This window comes from Emys orbicularis, chromosome 12 (assembly GCF_028017835.1).
Source record: "Emys orbicularis isolate rEmyOrb1 chromosome 12, rEmyOrb1.hap1, whole genome shotgun sequence".
Classification (NCBI taxonomy): Eukaryota; Metazoa; Chordata; order Testudines; family Emydidae; genus Emys; species Emys orbicularis.
This window is the reverse complement of record NC_088694.1, coordinates 11,437,039-11,463,717: the sequence shown is the minus strand read 5'-3', so window position 1 is coordinate 11,463,717 and position 26,679 is coordinate 11,437,039. Positions and strand designations below refer to the sequence as shown.

Sequence of the window (26,679 nt, the reverse complement as noted above, 5' to 3'; positions counted from 1 at the left end):
CCTTGCGCGCTGCCCTCCCCCACATTAAGCGCTGTGCCCTGGCTGGCCCTGTCTTGCGCGCTCCCTCTCCCTGCCCCGCGAGCACTGAGCCCTAGCCCTGCTCTGCGTGCTCCCCACCCTGCGCTTTGTGCCCTAGTCCCTCTCTGCGGGATCCACTCCCCTCCCTGCGCCCTAGCCCCTCTCTGCGCGCTCCCCGCCCTACGTGCTGTACCTTGGCCCCGCCCCGCCTCTGCCTTGCTTGCGCGCTCCCCTCCCGGCCCTGCGCGCTGCGCCCTGGCTCCCCTGCCCCGGGCTGGGTCGCTCTGCGCCGCGCGCGGAGGCTGTTTGCTGGGCCGGCTGGAGGGAGACGTCAGCGGCAGCCTCTCTCTGGGCCTCTCCGTGCTGCATTATCCCCGCCTCCTTCCCCACCCCCACCGCGCCGCCTCGGGTCCCTGTGAGGGGAGCGTGTGCGAGCCGGGAGTCTCCTCGCCGCGCAGCCGCCGCCTGACGCCCCCACCCCGCCTAGAGGTGCCGCCGCTCCCCTCCCGCCCGCCGGTTACCCGCGGCTCGGGGGTTATTAAACCCGCCGGGCGCGTCGCAGCTGCCCGCCCCTCCCCTCCCGGTGCCGCCGCCGAGGAACATGGCGAAAGTGGAGCAGGTCCTGAGCCTCGAACCGCAGCACGAGCTGAAATTCAAAGGTGAGGGGTGGCCGCGGGGCCCGGCGCTCGCTCGGCGGCCGCTGCCAAGGGCTGGGCTCCAGCGGCAGCCATTTTCCGGGGGCTGGCGCTCGGCTCCCGCGGCTCAAATGTCCTTTGCAGGCCCTGCCCCGCAGCCCCACCGCTCTGCGGCCCTCCCACCGCTCCCTGGGGGGGCAGGCGGCCGGTGCCCCGTGGCGGCGCTGGGTGCTTCCGTCTGCCCCTAGGTCTGGACCCCCGATGCTCTGCTCCGGCCTCGCCCCAATCCCTGGGCACCAGACATGCCGGGAGCCCTGAAATTGTGAGACCACAAAGGGGGGGCAGGGGCGTGACATGCTGCTTATCTTTCTGTGGGGTGTTTCCTGGGAAGGCGGGGGTGTCTTGTAATTTGTGTGTGTGTGTTACACATACAATCGTGTGGTGGTGTGTAGTCAGAAGACTCCAGCTTCAGATTTCTCATCTTCCCCCTCCCACTCCAGAGAAGCACTACATTGAAATAATCTGACCTTCCATGTCGCCTCGGTGTTGTCATTAGTACAGGATGAGAAACAGCCCTTCTATCTTCTTTTTCTGTGTATGATTGCTCTCTGCTTTGAGTTTGTCTCATGGGTGTAATTCAGTATGACATTTATTTTTATATCTATATCTATATATATCGTCTTTTATGTGAGCTGTATCCTGACATACTCCTACGGATTAAATAATCTGATTGTGGTCTTAATCATTAGCTCTGGCTGCTGTGATTTTTTTTTTTTTTTTTTTTTTTTTTAGAGTTGTAGTCAAAGAAGAATAAAAATATTTTCAGCTGAGATAGCAGCCACCACCTGGCATAAGTGGATGGTTTTGTGGCTCCTATTTCCTGGAGCAGTTTTACAGCCATCTGAAAGCTGTCAGAATTACATGTAGCTGGACCATCCAGGGCCCTGGAACATGTGGAATGGATTTCAGTTTGTGTGTGAAAGAAAATCTGGGATTTCTGGTCTTGAATCTGGCAATATTTTTTTGTTTTTCTTTTCATTGTTTTATAAACCTCTAAGACAAACACATTCCTAATTATCTGTTCGGGATTTTATTTGAAAAAAGAACCCTCCTGTGAACAGTTTAACTTTATTTGCTCTTAAATTATTATGTTACAACAGTCCAGTCCATCAAGTTGTAACACAGTCTACTTAGATTACATATCAACATTGATAAAATTCACTTATAGTAGAAGTAGAAACATCTCCCCTTACAAAAATATAACACTAACACTACTGAAATTTAGAAGAATATTTGCTAAATATTAAAGTAGTGATTGTTTGATGTTAAAATATTAATTGCATCTTTATTGAAAGCTGTAGTTTAATTTTAAACATATGGCTAAAATAACATTCCTATATATTTATTTGTTATCTTGGTCAATACATATCTCAAAAATAATATGGTAAACAGTTATTTAAAAGAACAAAAACATAGCAATAAATATGGTCTGGAGTGAATGTTTTTATTTTGTTGCAAATTAAGGTAATTGCATGTTGCCAAGGCAACAGTATTGAGTTAAACACAATTTAGAAGTAAACTATTGCAGTATAATATAGTAATGTAAAAATAAAAATTCACATTTTAGCCAATAATTTCCCTTCCAAAATTATTTCCATCAGACTTAAAAATCAGCGTCTGAATGTGTGATGGACAAAGGTACTGACCTTTAATCAGCGTTGAGTTGTGAATGAAACAACTCATTATTTGTTGGGAGGCCCGGGTTGTACTTTGTTTCTCTTTCACAAAACACAATCCATTTTAACAACTGCCAAGATCTGCTGAGATAGAGAGATGACCAGTTGTTGATCAAATAATGCACAGCTTCAAGATCAGAGCTAAACTGTCAGCATCAGTGAAATTGTCGACTACTCACTAGATTTTTTTTTTTTTACAGCCATATGACAGGAAAAGTAATTTGTAAAGGACAGTGATTTCTACGCTTTGATATACTGTAGCATTATGACAAGGGAAACATGCCATGTAAATGTCAAGTGACAATTTTCAGATATTAAATGACTTGATTTAAACTTGTGCTTAAACATCTACACTACGTCAAGATTTATCATAATGTATCTTGGTATGCAAAGATTCAATTAGTAGTAATTAATTTTTAGCTAGTTTCCCTAGGGAAAATACAACAGATTTGTTCAGAAAAGCCATATTTGAAGTAATCAGGAAGTTTATTCTGCTCTGGATAGTGCTTATGTGACTTTCTTTTATTATGTGTTACCTATGAATATGTCAGACATTACATTTTTCAGTTAGGTACCCTTATTTTAGAAGGGATATTTTGCATCATATTAGTAGGTAAGAATTGCTGAGAGATTTCAATAGCAGAAGACACTCCATTCCTTTCTATCATTGTGTGCTGCCATGGTGCTCTTCCCTGGAAGATCTCAGAGAACTTTGTAGACACTAGTGATGTCAGTGAAGGAGGATTGGAATCTAAGTTTCATAACACATATGTTGGATATGGGAGGTATAAAGATCCCAGCACTGAAATGAGGAGTCTGGTGGCACCTTAAAGACTAACAGATTTATTTGGGCATAAGCTTTTGTGGGTAAAAAACCCACTTCTTCAGATGCATGGAGCCAGTTCAGAGTTGAAAACAGTAGTGAAGTCTCCAGCTCTAAAATTATTATACCATTCTGTTACTTAGAAAGATGGTTACCACCTTGAAGAATATATCCAGTGGTAGGGAGCATGCTGAGCTGTAGTATAGTGTTGAGAGAAAGTCTTCCTTGGCATAGACAAGAGGGGGGTTGCTGCCAGCTCCTCATTTTCAGGTTGCCTAACACTGTCCATTATAAGAGATTTTTTTTATGCCATTTTTGAAAATTTCTTACACCTCCATTGTTTGCAGCAGACCTTTGAAATTCAGCTATGGCGTTAGGTCTTTTAATTGTCCCAGGACATGCTGTTCAGGCATTACTAAAATCTAATCTGTTTGAAAAAATCACCATTCTTTTTCCCTCACTTGCCATGGCAGGCTGTCAAAATAAGTGAATGTGAACCTTCTAAAGCAGGGGTCGGCAACGTTTGGCACACGGCTCGCCAGGGTAAGCACCCTGGAGGGCCGGGCCAGTTTATTTACCTGCTGACATGGCAGGTTTGGCCGATCGCGGCCCCCACTGGTCGTGGTTCGCCGTCCTGGGCCAATGGGGGCAGCGGGAAGCCGAGGCCAGCACATCCCTTGCCCACGCCGCTTCTCGCCACCCCCATTGGCCCGGGATGGCGAACCGCGGCAAGTGGGGGCCGCGATCGGCCGAACCTGCCGCGTCAGCAGGTAAATAAACTGGCCCGGCCCGCCAGGGTGCTTACCCTGGCGAGCCGCGTGCCAAACGTTGCCGACCCCTGTTCTAAAGTCAAGCACCCTCCACTACCAAGGCAGCATCAACGGACAAACCACATACTAAGCTGGAAACTTAGCTAGAGAGGGAAGAAGAAGGAGAGCAAGAGTGAGAGCAAGACCAGGTTCTCCGCTCCCAACCCAGCACATGGCTATAGCAAACCACTCCCTCCACCTCTCCTAGCCCCAGCATCACTTGGAGTAGGAGCCTGAACCCCATGTGGAGAAAGAGCCAGTCAGGCTGCCATACCCCCAACCCCTTGTTAACTGCCTTCTGCTGTTGCCGGCCCATGTAGTTAGTCCTGTAGCTCAAGTGGTGGTAGTTTTTGCTGAAGGTTCAGAGTTCAAACCCTAATGATGTATGATGGAGAGAGTTGTTACACACACACACACCATACAATGGTGTGTGTATATATTTCCTTGTAAAAACGAGGAAATTAAATGTAAAAACTGTTTAAAAGAACATTTAGGTTGCAAAGTCAAGCACTTGAAACATTTTCATAGTTTTTAATTACACAATCATACTGTTTTCTCCACAGGACTCCTGCCTCATTGAGTGTACAGTATGGATCCCCAGGGGGACAAAATTAAAATTGTATAGACACCTTATTGAAAACTAGTCTTAGAGACATGATTGGTCTGTTAATGCCAGCAAGTACATTTCATTAGGAAGTAACCATTTTAGGACTTAGCTTATTTTAAATATAATTGTAATGCTGTTGCTTCCTGTCCAGGTTGGGGAGGATGTAAGGAAGTGTTCTTTAATAAAATACAGTAGAGTCAGAGAAGTTGCTAAGATAAAATGGCCTGGATTGAGCAGATGAGATGTCTTGCATCAGCTTTCTTAGAGGCTAGCCCACAGGTAGGCCCTGAGTTGTGAATCAGCAGTGTGCTGTGGTGCTCCCCAGTTGGCAAATAGCAATACTGCCAAATGCTTGAGTTTAACAACTTGGAAGACAGACCAATAAGAATTACTTGTAATTGGAAATGCTGTTTCCTGCTCCCAGTGCACAAGCACTCGCTTCTGCATATATGTTTTACAACTCCATATAACTTCATTTTCTGAAAAGAGCAGAAAAATAACCTTGGAATGAGGTGTACCCTTTACTTTTCCTGTTTAATCAAGAACACTGCTTTGGCATTGGCTTGAGGCTTGGTAGTGTTTTTTGCAAGCTATCATCTGTCGTTGGTTCAGATTTACCCTAAATCTCTTGAACCTGAAAGTGGATGTCTGATGCTTATGGTAGTTCGTGATCTAGGTTTCTCAGTCCAGTTGCTTGTGGTCATCTTAGTCTACTTCACACAGTTCATCAGCATAATTGACTCCATCGCTATCAGTCTCAGCAGAGAGGCTAAGGACTGAATAGATCATGGAGATGAAACTATCCTGTCTCCTCTACATGTGGTTTCTATACTCCAAGTTCTAAGCATGCTATTGTTAAGGGTTCTTAGGTAAGAACAATGCACATTTCCAAAATGTTATATCTGTTTTGTGGCTAAATGGGGATTTCCTGTGTTGTCACTGGAATGGGCACTGATCTGTGTACACAGAAATCATTTAAAAAATCTTCTTAAAATTGCCCTTTAGATATGAATAAAGAACACAACTGAAAATGCATACAGTGCTTTCTTTAAACTCTTAGAAACCATGAGCCTTTCTGGATTCATGCATAATGGCAGTCTGTACTAGGATTTCTCTACTCCCATCTATTTGAAGACTACTGTATGAATAGCTATCCACTACTCTGTTGGAAAACTTATCAGTTCACATTTCACTTTAATTATGTAACTGATTGTTAATCAAAGTAAGTGGTTTTGTACTCTCTCAGCAAAACATTAATTTCTTCCTGCTCATTTGGGTTTGATTATAAAAACCTAATACAGTATCAAAAGAACAGCTAAACTTCCTAAATTTATACAAATCTCAACATACAACCCAAATATGAAACAAAATTAATCATTTTCCTAGCAACACTTAAATATTTGTAGTTTGTTACAGTACCTCTTTTTTTGCAATGCAAATAAAATCAATAACTTATTTTAACTGTGCTAAATGTTCTTTACGGTAGAGTAGACATGCTGTGTACCTCCTTGAATTATACTGATTTTAAGTGCATCATTAGTATTATCTTTATAATTACCCGATCACTTTTCATCAGTTGTAACTTCATGGAAAATTAGCATCACTTAAAAAAAAAAAACCTGAAGATAAAGTAAGTTATAGTTCATGGCAATCATTATATCCCCCAACAGGCCTTCAACTTTTCATCTTTTGAAAGTGATTTTTTTTGTCTATATCTATTTCATATATTATGGATATGTTAGTAACAACCCCATAGGTGAGGTTGAGTGTGTGTCGATATAGAGACTAGTTAGCACAGTTTTACCATTTTGTGTCAGCTGTCTCTTGCTGTATCTTTTATGACTCCATGATCTAAGATTGGATTATGAGTTGTTTTTCAAAGCAGTCTAAGAGATGTAGCCACATCTTCTATTAATTTTCATTGAAGATATATCTAAATCCCCTAGACTATTTGGAAAATCTTAATCAGGGTCTGTTTTCATTGCATACTTGAAAACTAAGCCATTATGGCTTGTGTTAGGGACCGTAGAATCACGCTGTACTGTACGGTTCCTTAGGAACTGCTGCTGAAATATTTCCCTTATGGGAAGGGGAAACAGTTAGTGGTATATGGCACCTTTATACTAATTTTACTGCATCTGCTCTAGGGGTAGTTATATTGGTGTAATTATATCGGGGTTGGGAAATCACTTTCCTAACCAAAGTAGTTACACCGGTTAAACTGTGAATCAGGCAAACTTGCTGTACCTAATTTGTCTAAAGAGCACTAGTATTTAAACCGAAGTGCTTGTAAAAGTCCTAAAATGGATTGGTCCAACTTGGTTTATTTGCCTTCTCAGTTACTATGGATTAAATCGTGGAGCCCTCCATAGGGCAGAAGTCCAACTAACTTCAATAGGAATTTTGTTTGCATAGGGACTGCAAGATTTAGCCCTATCGCATCTAAACACTGGTAAAATGTTAGACTTCCTACTCGGAACCATTAGTCAAAGGGGATCATAACTAGAGGCATTCTAAATATTTGTGCACAAAATTATCATAGTTCTTTGGATTATGTTGAATTCTTCGGAATCTATTTTTTTTAAATAGTAATTTTAAGCCTTCTAGTTGCAAAGCAGTGGTTTATTTTCCTCTGTAAATCAGTGCATTTCTGTCTCACTTTGCAGCCGTATGAATTAAAGACGTATCAATGGTCGTCATGTGAACTCTTGATTCATATAAATTGATTGTTTACATAAGAATATAAAACCAAATTCTACATGCAGAATTTTGCTCCAAATTATCATTTTAATGGTAATAAAACTTAGTGTAAACACTTGCTTTGAATAACTGAAGATGTAATATTGGTCTGCTGAGTTTCTCTTCGTTTTGAGGCGCCTGTAATCTCATGGAAGACTGCAATGGAAAGTACATCTCTTAATAACCATTTAAAAAAGATGTAGGCATTGCTTCAGTCAAGTCTAATGAGCATTTTAAGTGTTAATTTAATTTTGCAGAAAACTAGGTAATATGCAGTTTCATCTCAGTATTTGTGTGGGGTTTTGTTTTGTTTTTTTTGGTTTGGGGGGGCTGGTAGTATTTCTTCTAAATGTAGCTTTTCGCCAAGCTGGAGACAATGCAGGAATCAAATGACCCTTGCTAATTATGTCCACATCTTACTGTAACATTCATTTTCTAATATCTCATTACCATATCAGTCTTATTAGCTCACTGCAGGGAGAAAACACAAGTATTGAAAGAACCTGGCCAGTTAGTACAATAACACAGCCTTTTTTGTCAATGCAGTTGGTTGTTTTTGAAAGTTTTATTGGATTAGGTTTTAAGCAGTTTTGTTGTGTCATAACTGTTGGCCAGGACTAATTTCATCTGTTATTTATAGAGAAACAGGATGCTTCATAGAGAAACTCCCCTAACCCCTACTGTAAGCCAAATTCTGTTGTCTCTAATTAAGCACCACTCCCATTGACATAAATGGGCATTTTGCTAGATTAAGGACCTCTGTATTAGGCCTTTCTTTTTTAGTGAAGAATGAACTCCAGCACTGTAGACCATTCTCATTGCTAGTACCACTTCTTTGAGACCTTTCTTTCCTTCATCTCTCTCCACTGAGTGCCAGTGACAGAAGAAAGCCTGTGCTTCTGCATATGTGCATCAGTACATAAGCACAATTATCCAATTTAAGGGCAAGGTTTAAAATAAGACTCTACAGCTTTGTTTTTTCCCCCTCAACATTTGTTCAATATACGAATCTATTATAGGCACTGCTTTATATGCCAAGGTGGACATTTCTTGTGTGCATAAGGGACACAGGATTTTTTTTTCTAATGTGACTGGACTAATTGTTGTGTTTTGAAAACTTGGCCTGTTAGGCAGCCTTTTATAGAAAGGGGTTTATGTAATAAATCTGCAACAGCTGTCTTGCTTTTGCTGCCACTCAAAATGTTCTCCCTGTGTGACAGAGCATGACTACTTCCATATTTAATTAAAAATGGGTTTAAGACTGGATAAGAAAGAAGTGACTGAGGTTTTATAATAACAAAAAATCATGCTCCACCATACGAAGCTGAGTAAGTTTCTCCTGTCATCAATTATGTCAAAATATTGCTTTCTCCAAACACCTTTTCTAATATTTCAAAAACTGGCTCCGCTGCTTCCTGCAGTACTTTGTCTCATATTATAGTAACTACTCTATGAAAACAATCTCTTTACTAAATGCCATAGTTCTTCTTTGAGCTGTAAACAAAGTCCCTCTTACCATGGTGCTTTGGATTAAAGATGCTGTGCTTCTGAAAAATTTAATCTTGCTTTCTTGTTCAGTTTCCACAGTAGGGGGTAGGGAATTAGGGAAGGAGAGGTGGGATATGCTTGTATGCCTGGTGATCCAACAGTTATTTACAATGCAATTTGTAAGATTCTATAAGTGTGGGACCTACAATGGAGGGAAATCTTGTCTTCTGCAAATAGTTTTAAGACCTAGCACGAGTCACTTGAGCTCACTGAAAGCGTGATTATCCCAGAGTCATATTAACTGGCTATACAACTCAGGAAAATGAAGGCTTTATAAAATGTCTTTTTGCTTCTTATTTATACCATGTGACTTTATACCATTTTTCCAAATGTTTGTTCTGCTAAAGTTGAGCATGCCTTATTTTCTCTGTTTTACACTCCCATCTATTCCCAGTTGTGGGCATAAGAAGCAATAATAAAGTAAGAGAGCTTGTATGCAAACGTTCGATTAACTTTAATTATATTGGGAGAAAAGCTTTAATTTTATAACCATAGTGAGGCTATAGGTACCTGCACTTACAGTACCAATTACAAACTAAACTAGATTCTGATCACTGCAGACATAATCCTGCACTCCTGACTCATGCAGAAATTCAAATTACCTCTATGGGAGTTGCTTTCGTATAAGGACTGCAGAATGCTTTCCACCTCACTATCTTGAATTTTGTGCTGTGATTCCTCTGAAAAATAATTGTAGGTTTTTCTCTACCTCTATTAGGCTCTCTGGTTACTCCTGAACGCTGTTTGTTTTTGTGTTTTCCATCACATCCTGAAAACATCACTAATAATCCAGCTCTCTAAGAGTTCAACAGCAGAGCCATAGCTTCCACTGCTTGCAGAGCACAGGATTGATCTCCATTTTTAGGTCCTGAATATATTAATAGCAGTAGTTATTTTATAATCTACTCGATGTGCAGCCAGTTTGTGTGTACCCTGAAACCTTTAATTTTACGTCCACTGTTATTTTTATTCAGGTACTTAAAATTATGTATAAATTGCATCTTTGAATCTCTTCCAATTCAGTAACAACCTTGTAGATATAAATTACATGTATAATGTATATGAACACATACAATTTGACTTGTAATAGAAAATGAATACATTAGAACTAGATAATGAGAAGAAAATTATTCTCCATTTATTCTAAAGCCATCATGTTAATTATGATGTTGCTGTTTGTTATAGTGGCCACACATTTGAAAGAGTCTTTATGGAATAAATAGACAAGGGTTATAGCAGAATGATAATACAGATTTCTTTAAATTACCATGTTGCTGTAACCTTTGTCCAATTACTGTTCATAGTAGCTGCTACTCTTCCTCCCTCCCCCCAATATTTAATACATTCAGTGTTCTGAAATCGAGATATCAGGGTAGATGGGGCATGCATGGCCAGAAAAAATTACTTCAGAGGAAATATAAGAAGAAAATATGCCCACCAAACCATGAAATTTACTCTTGGGGGAATTTTGTGCATATGTGGACACGCAGAACTAATCTGTCCCGCATAATTTTTTATTTTCCCACATAAAATACATTTTGCCCAAGAAGTGCTGCAGTTTTGCCTTTTCTGGTGGGCAAAAGGCAGAACTGCAGTACTTCTGTTTCAGAAAGGGGTTTTTTTGGGGGGGGGGGGGGGGGAAGAGGGAGAAGAGAGAGAATTCTATGCCCAGTGCTGCAGAATTCCCTCAGAAGTAGAAGTTCATCACAGTACCCTGCCCACGAAGCCAGGTTGGGGCACACAGGGCTCCTGGGGGGAGGGGTGTCACAGACTGGAGTTTAGAATGGCTAGTTGGGGGGCACTGGGGCATGGGCTCAGGAGCTAGTGGGGTGACTAGGGATGTGGGAGGGGGGCTGCAGAGACCCATGGGGGTGAGGGGGGTGCAGGGACAGGGGCAGATGTGTCTGAATGGGGGAGGCTTGGGGTCAGCCAGGGTCTGTATGAGGGAGGCTTTCCAACTCCCTAACAATCGCACCCCTTGCCCCCCCCGCTCCCCCCACCCAAAAACCCTGCTCCCACCCACACCCAGCACCCTCCAGGTTCACCCCTAGGCTCCTTCCCTCTCCATCAGCGCCTCCGTTACCCCTGACTTCCCCAAGCCTTTGCACTGCTGACAGGTGCAGGAAATATAGTTCTGTATTGTAATTTAAATGAAAGATTCAAAGTTCTGTATTATGCGTAGTAAGGAATCTATTTATTTAAAAAAAAAAAAAAAAAAACTACCAGATTCTTTTTTTTTGTGATCTGTATTGTTAGACATACTTGCTGACAGATATTTTGAAATAAATTACCAAAATAATTTACTGGCATGATTATATTGTGGTGTTTTGACAAAATATGCAGAATTTTCAAATATTGTGTGCAGAATTTTTAATTTTTTGGTGCAGAATTCCCCCAGGAGTAACACTAATACCACTAAGGCTTTTTAGAAAACAACTCCTGAAATATAATTTTTTGGTGCTCTAAGTCTTGTGCTGATTTCAGTGTACAGATAGCAGCATGAGCAGTGCCTTTGCAGGCTTCTCCAGCCTTTGTACTTCTCTTTGCTATTGGAAGGACTACTTCCATACATAAGGGTGTGCCTAATTCTCCATAGCCATTCATTCTTTGATCACTGAGACTTAACAACAAAGTTGTGTGGTGTGTTTTGAGATGCAGGTATTTGAAATAGGACTGAGAACACAAACGTATTTCAGAGCTACTGAACATTTTTAGCAACTACTGTATTGGGTCAGTACTGAAAGTCACATGTCCATAGCCCAGGATTGGCACATCTCTAATAAATCTTAGAAGTTGTGTTTGGTGAGGTGGAGAATAGCTGCAAGATGGAGCAAGTAACAAGTTGACAGAACTGTAAAGAAGATTAGATAGCAAATGAAATTACAGAAACAGTTGTCTAAACAGATTTTACAAGCAGATAGTTTTTTTCCTATTTGTCACACAGCAAATTCTCTTTTGGACTGAAGCTTCTAGAACCTTTTTTTTTTAAATTGCATATACTATCAACATTATATCTTACGTGGATATGAGCTCCATTCCACCCAGACTAAACAAATAGGGCTTGATTTTTAAGTCCTAAGCATCTGGAACTCCAGTGAAAGTTGAGATCTGAGCATGTCTGGGAAAAACAGGTCCATAACACCTTTTAATATGATCTTCACTATCTGTGCCCTATGAACATTGTACGGTATGTCAATCTCTTAGAACAGTGATTCTCAACTAGGGGTCCAGGGCCCACTGGGGGGGCCGTGAGCAGGTTTCAGGGGGTCTGCCATACAGGGCTGGCATTAGACTTGCTGGGGCCTAGGGCAGAAAGCCTAAGCCCCACCGCCTGGGGCTGAAGCCCAGGGCTCCAAGCCTCACTACCCGGGGCTAAAGCCAAACCCTGAGCAAATTAGCTTTGCAGGGCCCCCTGTGGCATGGGGCCCCTGGCAGTTGCCCTGCTTATTACCCCCTATGCTGGTCCTGGCTTTTATATGCAGAAAAACCGTTGTTGTGACACAGGTGGGCCGTGGAGTTTTTGTAGCCTGTTGTGTTGGCGGGGGGGGGGGGGGGGGAACAAAGAAGATTCATCCTACTTCATCTTGCTGTAAAGGCTTTTTTTAAATACTTTTGGATGAAAAATACTACGTTTTCTGTAAATACCGTTTTCTTTTCAAGTACAGGTAGAGTATTGGGAAGTTTTGTGTGGGAGGTTTTTTCTGTTCAAGTTGAATTCTGCTGGACCAGGTCTTTGTGAAGTATCTATTTCCAGTGGTAGTACATACTTTTCAAAGGTAGTAAAAGAACTGCCTAGCCATAGCATGAATTGGGAGGAGAAAGCAAGGTAGCAAAGATGTGAAAAGAATAAACCAGAGGTGAATAGGTCAGAAGTGGGTGATGCAGGCATACAGATCTGCCTACTTTTTAAAAATTAATTAATCTTCAAATTCAGAATAGGGCTGCTTTCAACCAAGTACTTCTGAAATATGTGTATCTATATAATACAGATACTCTCAGCTTCTCATTCCTCAACTACTTTGATTTAAAAAGTTGCTGATGCTTGCTTAATTACAAATGTCTACAGGGCCAAATGATAATGATTAAAATGTAGAATGTAGTGCTTTTAAAACACTCATCTTCACAAGATTCCCTGTGATTAGCTAAATATTATACTAACTTTTACAGGTGGAGAAATTTTAAGAGCCCAAATCTGCTCCTGTTTAAATTGGTGTCAACTCCCATTGATTTTAATCACAAGGCCAAGTCCTTAAGTGAACTATCTAAGGGCAGGTCTACACTACAGCGGGGATCGACGCTCTGAGATCGATCCATCGGGCTTGATTTAGCAGGTCTAGCAAAGCCCCGCCAAATCGACTGCAGATTGCTCTCCAGTCAACCCCTGTACTCTACCCTGATGAGAAGAGTAAGGTAAGTCAACGGGAGATTTTTCTCCTGTCGACCCCCCCATGGTGTAGACCCTGCGGTAACTCGACCTAAGGTATGTTGACTCCAGCTACGTTATTCACGTAGTTGGAGTTGCGTGGCGTAGGTCAGTTTACCGCGGTAGTGTAGACATAGCCTAAGGATAGACAGCAAGACCGTGGTAGAGCTTTGATTGGAACTCGGGACTTCCTGACTCCCAGCCATGTACTTGTTTTTCCAGACCATGCTGTCTCACTTGACATTTCAGCTTATTTCATTTTAAAGCTTATTCTTAAAGGATGTAATAAACTTGAAATCTAATCAAATCTTAAAAGAAAAAAAAATAAAGTAACAAGTGCTATACCTGTCACTGAGCCCTCCTGTCAATCTTTGTGGTTTTACAATCAACCATTTTTCTTTAAAATATATATAATTTCTCCCTTATTTCTGTGAGAAGATGCACACAAACTAAAAGGGGGAAAGGAGTATGCAAGGGAAAGAGAGTAACTGACTCCAAGATCTGTGAAATGCATAGTAAACAAACAGAAAATAGGCTTTCTCTAGTCTTCCAGTTAAATTAATCATAGGTGTTACTGTTATTTGTAACAGATTTTAAAATATTCAGATAGAAGTGTGATTGTGTTTTGTTTTGTTTTGTTTCCCTTTAAGTTGAGGCTGTCCCTATAAAGCTGTAATGGGAGGATAACTCAAGCTGCTGTGGTCATACTTCTGTTTATAGCTCAAGTAGAACTAGCTCCTGTATTACCTGAATTGGAAAGTTCACCTCCCAGTTGCAGTGTAGACCTACCGTAAGTGAGAAGTTTCACTGACTGCAAGTACATGAGTAGTCCCATTTTTGAAGTTAGACATGTGCTTAAGTACCTTGTTGAATCAGGGCTAGAGAACAGAAGTGATTAAAGATATTAGTATGGGGTATGTGTACACTTTGAGTTGGGGCTGTGATTCTCAGCTTGAGGAGATACCCTTGATCAAGCTAATGCACTAAAAATAATGCCGCTGTAGCAACATGAGTACCAGAAGGAGTTAACTGCCCTGAGACAATAGATACATCCTTGGGGCAGCTAGCCCCTCCCACCACTTGTGCTGCCACAGCTACACTATTTTTAGCACACTAGTTTGATGGCTATCACATCCCCAGCTCAAAGTGTAGGCATACCCTATATGTGAGGATTGTTTGCTTTTTTTCCCCCAGTGTAAGGGGCCTTGACTAGGATACAAATAATTTCATAAAGGGCACACAAATAGAAGCCGTCTGAGTGAAATGACAATGTGGTAATGTATTTGCCATGATAATTGGCGATGGAATAGCACATGTACTATTCGGCAAACTGATATTAGCCCATAGCTCGCTATCATGAATCTGTGTGCTGCATTTGTAAGGTAACGAGTCTTTATTAAATGTTATATAGTTGACATAATACTCTTGATTTAATTCTCAACTACTTTTTCTTATTGAAATGATCATCTTACAAATTGTAAAACGCTACAATGTAGAATGACACTTTTAGATAAGATTGATATAGCATTGGTGTTTCAATAGGAAATGGAGCGTGGCAAATTGTGAAATAGTGCAGTGATCTTCAAATGTGAAGGGTTGCATGCATAGCTTCTGGGTGGAAAGCCACAGAAACAGTTTGAAAATAACTGGTGGGAAAAATATGTTGGAGTACATATGAAAGTCAGATATCTCCTGTCCTTGGTAATATACGCTTGTGACCTCTGAGATACAAACTAGGTGGTTCTGGGTTTTTTTAACATTGCTAGATACTGCATGCAAATACCAGTTGCCTGTTTGCATTAATACAAATCAACTAACTGGCTGAAGAAATTCAGCCAGTTAGAACATTCCAAACTTTTCACCACCAAATTCAGCTTGTTACATTCTTCCTTTTAGATAGCTTGCATGACAACCCCATGTCAGATTATGTACAGACAGATTCTCCATTTCCTATAACTCCCCCCCCCCTTTTTTTTTTCTTTTCATGGTGTTTAAAGAACAGAAAAAAGTTTCCTAGCTTTAGAAATCAATTTCATTTAGGAGGGGGAAACTTTCTGTGAGTATACTTAGACTTGCTGGGTATAATCTAATTTTTCTGGAAATAATGCCAGTAACATGAATGTTTTTTGTTGTTTGTCTGAATCTTTCGATAAACTAGGCCAGATTTTTAGTAGAGCTCAGTTTTCAGTAGCTCCCATCTAGGCACTAAAGAGTTTGCCTTCCCTGCAGTGTTGACTCAGGCTCTTATTACATTGTTGCTCCTAGCCTGGCTCTTGTTCTTCTACACAAAACTCTCACCTAAATGTGGTGGTACTTTTGACCCTATCTAGCTAGCCTGCCTTGGGATAGAGGCTTAAGCCCAAATGCTGCTTATGCTTGGGCTAGTGACCCACCCACTTTGCAGTGAGAACACAGGCATGCTTGCATACTGATAGTCCTCCGGTACCTTTTGACAGTTTCTCTCCTCTTCCCCGCCCTCCCACCCCCCGTGTGCCCAGTACACACACGTCCCACAACTCGCTGGGAAAAAAATCTCTGAGAGGCTTAGTGCAGCACTAAGAACCATGGGACAATCCCCCAGAAGTCCTAGAGATGCATGAGTGAGTGCAGCACCAGTGTGGATGCAATTAAGTAGACCCATTCAAGTCTGGTTTTGCAGTGAGGCTGCTTGCAGCCTGGCTAGTCAAACATAGGTGCCAGTTGCCCAAGTTTAACTCTGCAGTAAAGTCATAACCTGAATGGCCAGATTTTCAGAAGTGCTCAGCACCCAGAAATTTCTGTTTTAGAGCAGTAAACAGTACCTTTCCCCACCATTAAGATTGATCTTGAAAATCTGCCTACTTTACTGAGGTGCCTAAGTGAGTGCTGAGCTCCTTTGAAAATCTGTCCCCAAAATCTATTTCAGAATTGTTCCATTGCTCCTAATTATAGCCCCTTGTCTCTGACTGTTTTCAAAGTGGGGGTTGGAATCATGGACTCTATTCCAATGTGGAAGGCTGAGGGAATTTAGTGGTTACACCTTTGGACCACCATGGTGCCACATGACTGAGTAGAGCCAGAATTTGGTGCATTGAGGGACTGCTTCATGTCATGAAACGTGTGTTCAGCCCTAAATTCCACTGGCTTCCCCTTTTGCTGCCATCTTGCATAGCAAATACACGTCTAATGTGCTGTTCAGAGTGCACGCAGAGCTGATGCTATATTGATGTTGGAGGGTGTGTGTTGTTTTTCTTTTTAAACTATTTGCATCAAGGACATTGGCTTTAAGCCTGTAGAATTTTTACAACTTTATCATACATCACCTTAAAAGACCAATTTTTTAGGAGGAGGGAAAGCGAGCCTATCATTCAATCTGTGAATTATTTCAAGCTGAAAGTGCTGTGGTTTGGAACAAGTCCCATCTTCCTGAAGCAGCAACAGTTATATAAAGGAACGTAACATTTTTTAAAAAGTGCTAAAACAAATGATCACTTTTGTATCCAGTTGAAAATCTATTTAGCCTCCTTTTTTGTGAGTTTCTTATTTTACAGTTCAAAATATGAAGAAAATTTGCATACTACAGTGTTAAATGTTCATGTCCACTTGGCTTTTATTCTCTAGGATTTTTGGTAATTCCTTCCGATGATTATGCACCAAGTTGTTTCTTGTTTTATAGCCTTTGTCAGAAGCCAGTTAATCTAAATGTTGTTTTCACTTCTATAATTGTCTTGCTCCATTAATATGAAGAACAGAGAAATGAGTGCAGTAGCACACTAGCTAATATTTGGACGGCCAGCAATCTATAGCACTGATCCCATTAGAAATCCCAGGTGTCTCCTTTGAATAACATGCTTTCACTGGGACACCCCAGTTGAATCTTGTACTAACCACTCTTATAACTCTGCCTTTCCTTTTAATATGTGCAGTATTCGCTTTTTTGTCCATTAGACAGCTTTAAGGTTTCTTAATGGTTGACTTTCCTTCTAAAACAAACTTTCTCCTCCATACAGCCTAGAATAAAGTGGGTCAAACTCTCTGCTCTCAGTTATATCTGTGAACATCCAAAATAACTCTGACTTCCGTATTTACTTCACAATTACAACAGTGTAAGATAGCGGAATTCAGCTGCTAAGTTTGCATGATGTACCAATTCTGCTTCCTTGTAGCTTATTAGTCATTAAAGGCAAAGCACAACTATTGATATGCGTTCAAGAATAATATGGGTCAGATTTTCAGAGCCTCAACCCATCCTCAGTTCTGCATGCACAGTTAACCGTAGATGCTACTAATGGAAGCTGAATATCTAACTGTATGATTTGTAGATACAAATTTAAAGTCTGTCTAAACTCAAAGTTTAGAGAGTATTTTTAATTTAATTTAAAATCTTCTTTGCTGTGTTCTGCAGGTCCTTTCACAGATGTTGTCACCACAAACCTGAAACTTGGTAATCCTACAGACAGAAATGTGTGCTTCAAAGTGAAAACTACAGCACCACGCAGATACTGTGTAAGGCCTAACAGTGGAATTATTGATGCAGGAACATCAATTAATGTTTCTGGTAAGTCATTCAAAATGGCTTGTTTTGTAGTTGAAGCTGGTCTCATCAAATCAGTGATTTTTTTCAGAACACTGTGTGAACTTAATATATACACCTCTACCCCGATATAACGCTGTCCTTGGGAGCCAAAAAATCTTACCGTGTTATAGGTGAAACCGTGTTATATCAAACTTGCTTTGATCCGCCGGAGTGCACAGCCCCACCTCCCTCCCGGAGCACTACTTTATCATGTTATCGGGTTGCGTTATATCGGGGTAGAGGTGTACTGGGAAAGTGGAGAGACAAGCAGGAGAGCATGATTTCTTATTTATTTTATCTCCATGAAAAACCAACTGTTTCATAAACCTCTACTTATTGCTGGTGGCATAATTTTTAAATCTTTTATATTTTGATAAAAGCAAAAACAAATCAATGTAAACAATGCAAATAATTACTTTCAGAATGCACTTATTTTGGACTCCCTGAAAATGCAAGGTGTGCTTTGGCACTAAAAAAAACTTTAAAAAATAAGACTTTACTTTGTGAGGGGGAAAGGGTAATGGATTTATTCACTTGTCTGTTTATTGGGAAGTGATAGCTGAATTTTTAACTTGCATAAATCCGCAGAAGTTTGGTAACTGAATTATAGCAATCCTAAAAAGACAAAGCAGACTGGTATACTGTAAGTTTACGCAGCTGAATATATTTCCCACTGAAATTGGAGGGTTTTGTAACTATTTAATTATACCACTGCAACCCCGAGAAAAATTTGGCCCTGCAAGATAAATGTGTTTAACTTTAAATTACATCTCTGTGGCTATTTTGCTAACGTTTGCAGATTTATTGGAACAGTCAGATAATATTCCATAAACCTAGTATCACAATAGTAGTGGAGAATTTGACTTAATTTCTCTTTCAGTTTTGTGGATTTCACACCGATTATTGCTCCTTTTTTGAAGCTTTTACACTTTAAGAGGGGCATAATTGTACCAGTCTCTTAGATTTCAATGGCAGTTTCATTCCTGGAATGAGGAATATGTGGCTATGACTTAGCAATAAAATATTAACCCTATTTATACATGATAGTATAGTCTTCAGTGCTTATAAAAATATATGGAGATACTTATTGAATCAGTTCTACTAAGTCAGTTTTTAGTGACTATTTATTTTAAATAAGCTTTAAAACTACATGCATGGGTTTTTCATGCAGTTTTTTTATATCTGAGTTTTATATGCATTGACTCAGAATTGCATGTCCTAATTGTAATGGCTGCAAATTGGGTAGTTAAATTCCAAGTTTTTTCAAGTGATTACATGTATATTCCACCTCAGGGGTGTGCGTGTGTGTGCATGTGTGTGCGCGTGCCAAGTGCACAGTTGTCGGAGATTTATCCCTCAGTGGGACCTGTCAGGGCGGCACATGCACCATCGTCTGTCTTGTGCCACCACGCAAAGGTATAAAGGACAGAGTTGCCGTGACTCCTCTCAGTTCCTTCTTATTGCCCTTAACAGTTGTTGGAACGTGTCTTGCTGTTGCAAGTTTTTTTTCTCATTTGTGTAGTGTTTTAGTAGTTTAGACTGTTTGTTATAGACATAAGTTTTTCTTTAAAGTGTTTTTGAACACTTTTTTTGGTTCCTGTTGCTGGGTACTTTGGACACCGGGTTTCAAGCCTTGCAATTCTTGCAAGAAGCTGATGCCAGTGAGCGACCTGCCGGTTGCCTGAGGTGTCTCAGGGAGTCTCATGTCAGGAATCTGTGTTAAATGCTCAGAATCTGGGAGATTGAGATCCCTGGCACCAAAGTCCAGGAAGCTTCTGGGCAAGAACACAAGAGTGCACTCAAGGCCATGGTACTCTCCGAGGCAGTCATCTGCTTAAAAGAGACCAACAGCTCCAGTGCTGGCCCCATGGACACTAGCCCCTGAAGTGGCTCCATTTAGTTCAGTGGTGTGGGAGACTATCCTGGTACTGTCTATGCTGGAGGCTTATGCGGCAGCATGGTATAAGAACGGCCATACTGGGTCATACCAGTGGTCCATCTAGCCCAGTATTCTGACAGTGGCCAATGCCAAGTGCTTCAGAGGTAATGAACAGAACAGGTAATCAAGTCATCCATCCCCTGTCATCCATGCCCAACTTCTGGCAAACAGAGGCTAGCGACACTCAGAGCATGGTGTTGCATGGATCTGGTGAGTCTCGGAGCACTGGCTTCGCCGGCTATCCAAGGTACTTCTCACTCAGTACTGGCACCTGCTGTAACTGTATCATCCCAGCATGCATTATCGTGAGTTCCTCTGGTTTGCTGCATCCCTTTTTGTGTGGTGCCAACCATGATCTCACTGGGACTGCCATCTCCAGGCTCCAGACATCAATCTGTGGCATCGATGGCAACAGTCCTCCCTCCTTGGTCAGAAGTTGACTCCAACCTGTCGCAGCTGTGCCATGAACATCATTATTCCCTTTCCACTACCTACCATCCTCAGTATCCCCTGGAGGCTCTTGGCCCTCAAGCAGAGACCTGTGTCTGGGAAGAAATTGGGCTCTGGGGCCTTATCCATGGCCATTTGGACCCCTTGGGGGTTTCCACCTGCCTCCAAATAGTCTGTTGGGAGAAGCCTGTGTAGAATTTACTGCTGCTAGTCGCCATCTTGCCAAGTGTTGGTTTAGTTGCAATATCGGAACCAAGCACCAAAGGTGGCAAACCAGTTTCCATCCTGCCTTAATACTTTAAATAGAGCCTAAACAGTGTGAACTGCACTAAGTAAGGTCATCATGCAGTCAGGTGATTAATCACTGGAACAATTCACGAAGAGTTATGGTAGATTCACAGTCATTGGCCATTTGTAAATCAAGAGTGGATGTTTTTCTAAAAGATATGCTGTAGTTCAACAAGAATTATTTGGGGGAAGTTAGGTGGCCTATGTTATGCAGAAGGTCAGGCTAGATTATTAGTAATCCCTTTTGGCCTTAGAATCAGACCCTCATGTCTGGAACTCTCCATCTACACAGATCCAGTTTACAGGATCAGGGCCTGAAATATAAAGTTTGGAAAAGAAAAGGCCAATCGGTGCTTTGCTGTTTGAATCTTGCATTCTGGTTTTCATGATCTTGCCTACATTAACTCACCCCTCCCCCCATATTTTCCAAAATATGCAATTAAAATAGTTTAATCTCAAAACCACTTCATGGGCATGCTGTCTAATTGTCAAACACACAGCAGTTTAAAAAGCAGGATTTGAATTGATATTCTGAGCCATGTTTGTTCATAAATCAAGAGAAGTAACAAAATTTTAGGCCCATCAAAAATACTTCTGCTTCTTGCAGCATGTTACTAGTGTTAGCACTTTTAACCTTCACCAAATTTTGATTTCATGAATACATAAGTAATTATTGCAACACTTGTAGCGAGGTGGCGGATGTACTGATTGCTAACACACAAAATAAATTAGAGGTTGGGGGGAGGGTTGCATATATATTTTACTTTGGTATAATTTTGCTTCTCAGCACTGATACTTGTCAGTAGCTATGTCAAATAGCATATATTCAATTTGTTAAATGTGCAAAAAAGCACTTTTTAAAAAAAATAATCATATATTAGTATCCTAAATTTTTAGAAGTAAAAATAGCATTCTTGTTTGCTTTCTGAAGCAACGTATTTTCAGTCGTGTAATTTAAATCATATGTAAGGCATAAAACAGCACTTGGATTTTCCAAAATCTAATAAGAAAATATTGGAGTATAACGATTTGGATGATAACTTCCAGCCAATAAAACTAATAGGGCTGTATTTACAATCTCTACTCCATCTTCCTGAGTTTCTGCTGACTAGGTTTAACGTGGCCATTTGGTTGCACTAGAGTGGCACTGCATTTTTTTTTTTTTTTAAAGATCAATGCCAAAGTCTAACTGCATAAAGATCTTGGACAAGTTGTTATTGTAGTTTATCAGAAAATTACTATCTGAAGCTAAAATTGGGGCTGTTTTATCTTCCCGATGCTACCACTTGTCTTGCATTAAAACAGTACAATATGGTTTGAAGTGTCTCATAGGAATGTAAGCTTATAAGCGGATAACTCTTTTCTCAGATAAGAGGAATCCAGTCATATTATCGGTATATTCTGCTTTACTTGAGCTAGCATGATAGCTCCCTTAACACACCTACAATGGTTGAAAATCAAGCTTTCCGTTCTCCAACAGTGTGGCAAATATCCAAACTCTAGAGGCTGTTTTATGTGCATTTCAGAGCACTACTTAAATACCAGAAAATTTTTAAGCATTCCCATCCGTATCAGCACACACTTAACTACAATTCCAGGCTTGTAGCCGAGATTTTCAAAAAAAGCTGAGTACATACATGTACATACAGTGTGTCTGATTATGACAATTGAGTGCAAATGACCATCAGCAGCTATTTGCATAATGAGTGGATTGGCATTTAGTCTTAACTACTTTGAAAATTGTGTGTGTTTTGAGTTGCTTCTTTGACAAAGACCTTCTTTCTTCTGGTTTTGTAACTGCCTGGAGTGTGCAATCTGTAAAAGATGCACATGAAGATATGGGGTTTATTTGCAGTTGCAGTCAAAATTTGAAAATTTCACCAGATTCTGATATGCGGCAAGGAGTGGGGGTTGGGGAGGCACAACCCTTCCATGGAGAAACACCCTGGTGGAAAGCCCAGCACCTTAGTTCATTTTCTGGGAGGGCAGTGCTAGGATTCCCTCTAGGATGCTGTCTGTGGACATCTTTAGGGGATTCTGTTTTTCTTATAGGCCTCTGGATAATAGGTGCTTGATAACTTTAGCCCTCCCCAAAGTCATCTGGTTGGTGGTGAGAAGAGAGCATTCATTTCCTCCATCCCAGACTCCTGACTACTGCTCTACTCTTCCATCAGCCTTGCAGTTGCTGCACAGAAGAGCCTTGTTTCTATTTCTCTGTCCTCCTCCAGGACTCAAATTGGGCAGAACAGCAACCTGTCACTTTTTTGAAGCTGCTGTCTTGATCTCCAGAGTCTCATCTTACTTGTTTTTAAATTGAAAGACTAATGGTTGCAGAGGGAACCACAAGAATGTGAAACACATGTAACTGATGCAGTCATGCCTGCCTGCATCTGCAGAGAGTCTGAAACAATAGCTCTGTAAGTATGAACAGCTTCATCTCCATGGGACTAACTGGGATTCCTACTGATAATTTAAAGTCCTCTGATATCACATGATTTTGAGACCTGAGGCCCTAGACCTATACTTATGCCTTAATCTGGCCATGTTCAAGGGTATATCCAAACCCTCCTGAGGTGCCCAGCAGAGTATATGTCGTCATATTGCAATATCTACACAATCTGTTGTTGTGAGTAGCTTCTAGTTTTAACACCTCAAGTGGGCAGAAGTTAGGAAAGCTTTTAAAAAAAAAAAAAAAAAAATAGGCACTATGTTTGCCCTTCTCCAGCCCTCTGGGACCTCATCCATCCTCCATGAGTTCTCAAAGATAACTTCTAAAAGTTTTGAGATTGCTTCGATTCCCTTAACTATCCTAGGGTGAATTTCATCAGGCCCTAATGACTTGAATTAAAAATTACTTAGACAAATGAGATGTCTTCAAGTCACCAGGGCCTGATGAAATACATCCTAGAATACATAAGGAGCTGACTGAGGAGGTATCTGAGCCATTAGTGATTATCTTCAAAAAGTCATGGAAGACTGGAGAGATTCCGGAAGATTGGAAAATGGCACTATATTTGCCCATCTATAAAAAGGAAAATAAGGACAACCCGGGGAATTAGACCAGTCAGCTTAACTTCTGTACCCGGAAAGATAATGAAGCAAATAATTAAGCAATCAATTTGCAAACATCTAGAAGATAATGTGATAAGTGACAGTCAGCATGCATTTGTCAAAAAAAATCGTGTCAAACCAACCTGATAGCTTTCTTTGACAGGGTAACAAGCCTTGTGGTGGATGGGGGGAAGCGGTAGAAGTGGTATATCTTGACTTTAGCAAAGGTTTTGATACTGTCTCGCATGACCTTCTCATAAACAAACTAGGGAAATGCAATCTAGATGGAGTTACTATAAGGTGGGTGCAAAACTGGTTGGAAAAACGTTCCCAGAGAGTAGTTATCAGTGATTCACAGTCATGCTGGAAGGACATAACGAGTGGGGTCCCACAGGGATTAGTTCTGGGTCCGGTTTTGTTAATATCTTCATCAATGATTTAGACAGTGGCATAGAGGGTACACTTATAAAGTTTGCGGACGATACCAAGCTGGGAAGGGTTGCAAGTGCTTTGGAAGATAGGGTTAAAATTCAAAATGATCTGGGCAAACTGGAGAAATGGTCTGAAGTAAATAGGATGAAATTCAACAAGGACAAATGCAAACTACTCCATTTAGGAAGGAACAATCAATTGCCCACCTACAAAATGGGAAATGACTGCCTAGGAAGGAGTACTGTGGAAAGGAATCTGGGGGTCATAGTGGACCACAAGCTAACTATGAAACATCATTCTGGGATGTATTAGCAGGAGTGTTGTACGCAAGACACGAGAAGTAATTCTTCCGCTCTACTCCACGCTGATTAGGCCTCAATTGGAGTATTGTGTCCAATTCTGGGCGCCACATTTCAGGAAGGATGTGGACAAATTGGAGAGAATCCAGAGAAGAGCAACAAAAATGATTAAAGGTCTAGAAAACATGATCTCTGAGGGAAGACTGAAAAAACTGGGTTTGTTTAGCCTGAAAAAGAGAAGACAGAGAGGGGACATAACAGTTTTCAAGTACATAAAAGGTTGTTACAAGGACGAGGGAGAAAAATTGTTCTTCTTAATCTCCGAGGATAGGACAAGAAGCAATGGGCTTAAATTGCAGCAAGGAGGTTTAGGTTGGACATTCGGGAAAAACTTCCTGTCAGGGTGGTTAAGCAATGGAATAAATTGCCTAGGAAGGTTGTGGAATCTCCATCATTGGAGATTTTTAAGAGCAGGTTAGACAAACACCTGTCAGGGATGGTCTAGAAGATGATACTTAGTCCTGCCATGAGTGCAGGGGACTGAACTAGATGATCTCTCAAGGTCCCTTCCAGTCCTATGATTCTATGAATACATTAACTTATCTAAATATTCTTTGACCTGTTCTTTCCCTATTTTGGCTTGTATTCTTTCTCTCTGGTTAATATTAATTGTGTTGAGTATCTGGTCATCATTAAATCTTTTAGTGAAAACTGAAGCTTAACTAGTCATTAAATACCTCGGCATCCTTGATATCATCTGTTAGCTCTCCTTCCCTGCTAAGTAGAGGACCTACATTTTCCCTTCATCTTTCTCCTGCTCCTAATGTATTTAAAGAGCCTCTCCTTAGAGTCTTTTATGCCCCTTGCTAGGTGTAACTCATTTTGTGCTTCAGCCTTTCTGATTTTGTTCATTCATGCTTGTGCTATTCTTTTGTACTCTTCCTTAGCAATTTGTCCATGTTTCCACTTTTTGTAGGATTTCTCTTTTGATTTTTCAGGTCATTAAAAATTTCCTGATGGAGCCATATTAGCCTCTTACTATTATCTTTTCTTTGTCAGGATAGTTTGCAGTTGTGCCTTTCATATTGTCTCTTTGGCAAACTGCCAGTTCTCCTGAACCTCTTTTCCCTCTTAGATTTTCTTCCCATGGGACCTTATCTACCAGTTTTCTCTGAATTTGCTAAAGTCTGCTTTTTTTGAAGTCCTTTGTGCTTATTCTGCTGCTATCACTCCATTTCCTGGGAATCTTGTCATTTCGTGATCACTTCTACCTGAATTTGCCTTTTACCTTCAGATTCTCAATTAATTCTTCCCTGTTGGCAAGAATCAAGTCTAAAATGGCTGTCCCCTGGTTATTTCTTCCACTTTGTGAAACAAAAAGTTATCCCCAATACATTCCTAGAACTTAGTGGAAATTTTGTGTTTTGCCCTATTAAGTCCCCCTTTACTACCAGGTCTTGTGTTCTGGATATTTATTTGTCCTAGAAATGCCTCATCCACCTCCTCTTCCTAATTTGCACAGATGATTTAAGCCAGAGAATTCCTGGTCAGCCCTTTCCTTCATAACATTTCACTGTGCTCCTAATACGCTTGACTCTGTCAAGTTCCTCTGATGCTGTGCAGAGATTGGTGTAATCTTGAAAGGGGGGTGTTGATGTAGATGACCCTACAAGCAAGGTGCTCCTGCAGTTCTCAAGTGCATCATAAGAAGCCATTAAGTCTTAACCTCTGTTTCAGAATTCCAAATCTCTGCTTGCTGGCTCTCTGGATGAGAGGTCTTCTCCAGTGTCCTTCATAGTGAGACTGTGGCAGGTGGCTCACTGATATCGCCTGACAAGTGCTTGAGGCCAGAACTATTATGCACTAACCCCCTGGGACTCTGCACTGCTTCTTGGCCCTGTGACAGCATGTTTTTCTCAAGTGCCTCCTTGCTGGGGTTGCTGCCTCGAAACCTCCTCTTCCCTTTGGGGAAGAGAGGTTTGCTCTGAAGTGAGTAACCAGCATAAACTAATATTGATGGTGTCTGCGCTAACTTTCTCCAGTATTCCATGCAAGGAAAAGAGGTTAAGTGGCAGTTGCTATTTTCCCTCCCCACCACTACTCCGTATCCCTCTGTCTGCACCAAGAGAGAGGTGAACACAGCATTAGAGGAAAAAGACGGGGCATGTGTTGTGAAAACAGTATTCCCTTCTGCAGTAACCCGGCACCCGGAGCCCACCTGATCTGAATCCGCACCATTTGTATTAGCAGAGGAAATGATTGCATTCAAAATGCTTCAAGCAAATTACTTACTCTGCTCCTCAGTCTGTTGGTCTCCATGTGCTATG

General features: G+C 41.0%; 1 protein-coding gene across 1 annotated transcript in view; it reads left to right on the top strand.

The window, feature by feature from the left end:
- Positions 1 to 526: 526 nt before the first annotated feature.
- VAPB (VAMP associated protein B and C) overlaps positions 527 to 26,679 on the top strand; it is a 43,556-nt gene continuing 17,403 nt past the window's right edge. The window contains exons 1-2 of the mRNA XM_065414993.1: positions 527 to 677; positions 17,723 to 17,875. Coding sequence (XP_065271065.1) covers positions 620 to 677; positions 17,723 to 17,875 — 211 coding nt within the window. The 5' untranslated portion in view covers positions 527 to 619. The remainder of the gene's footprint in view (positions 678 to 17,722; positions 17,876 to 26,679) is intronic.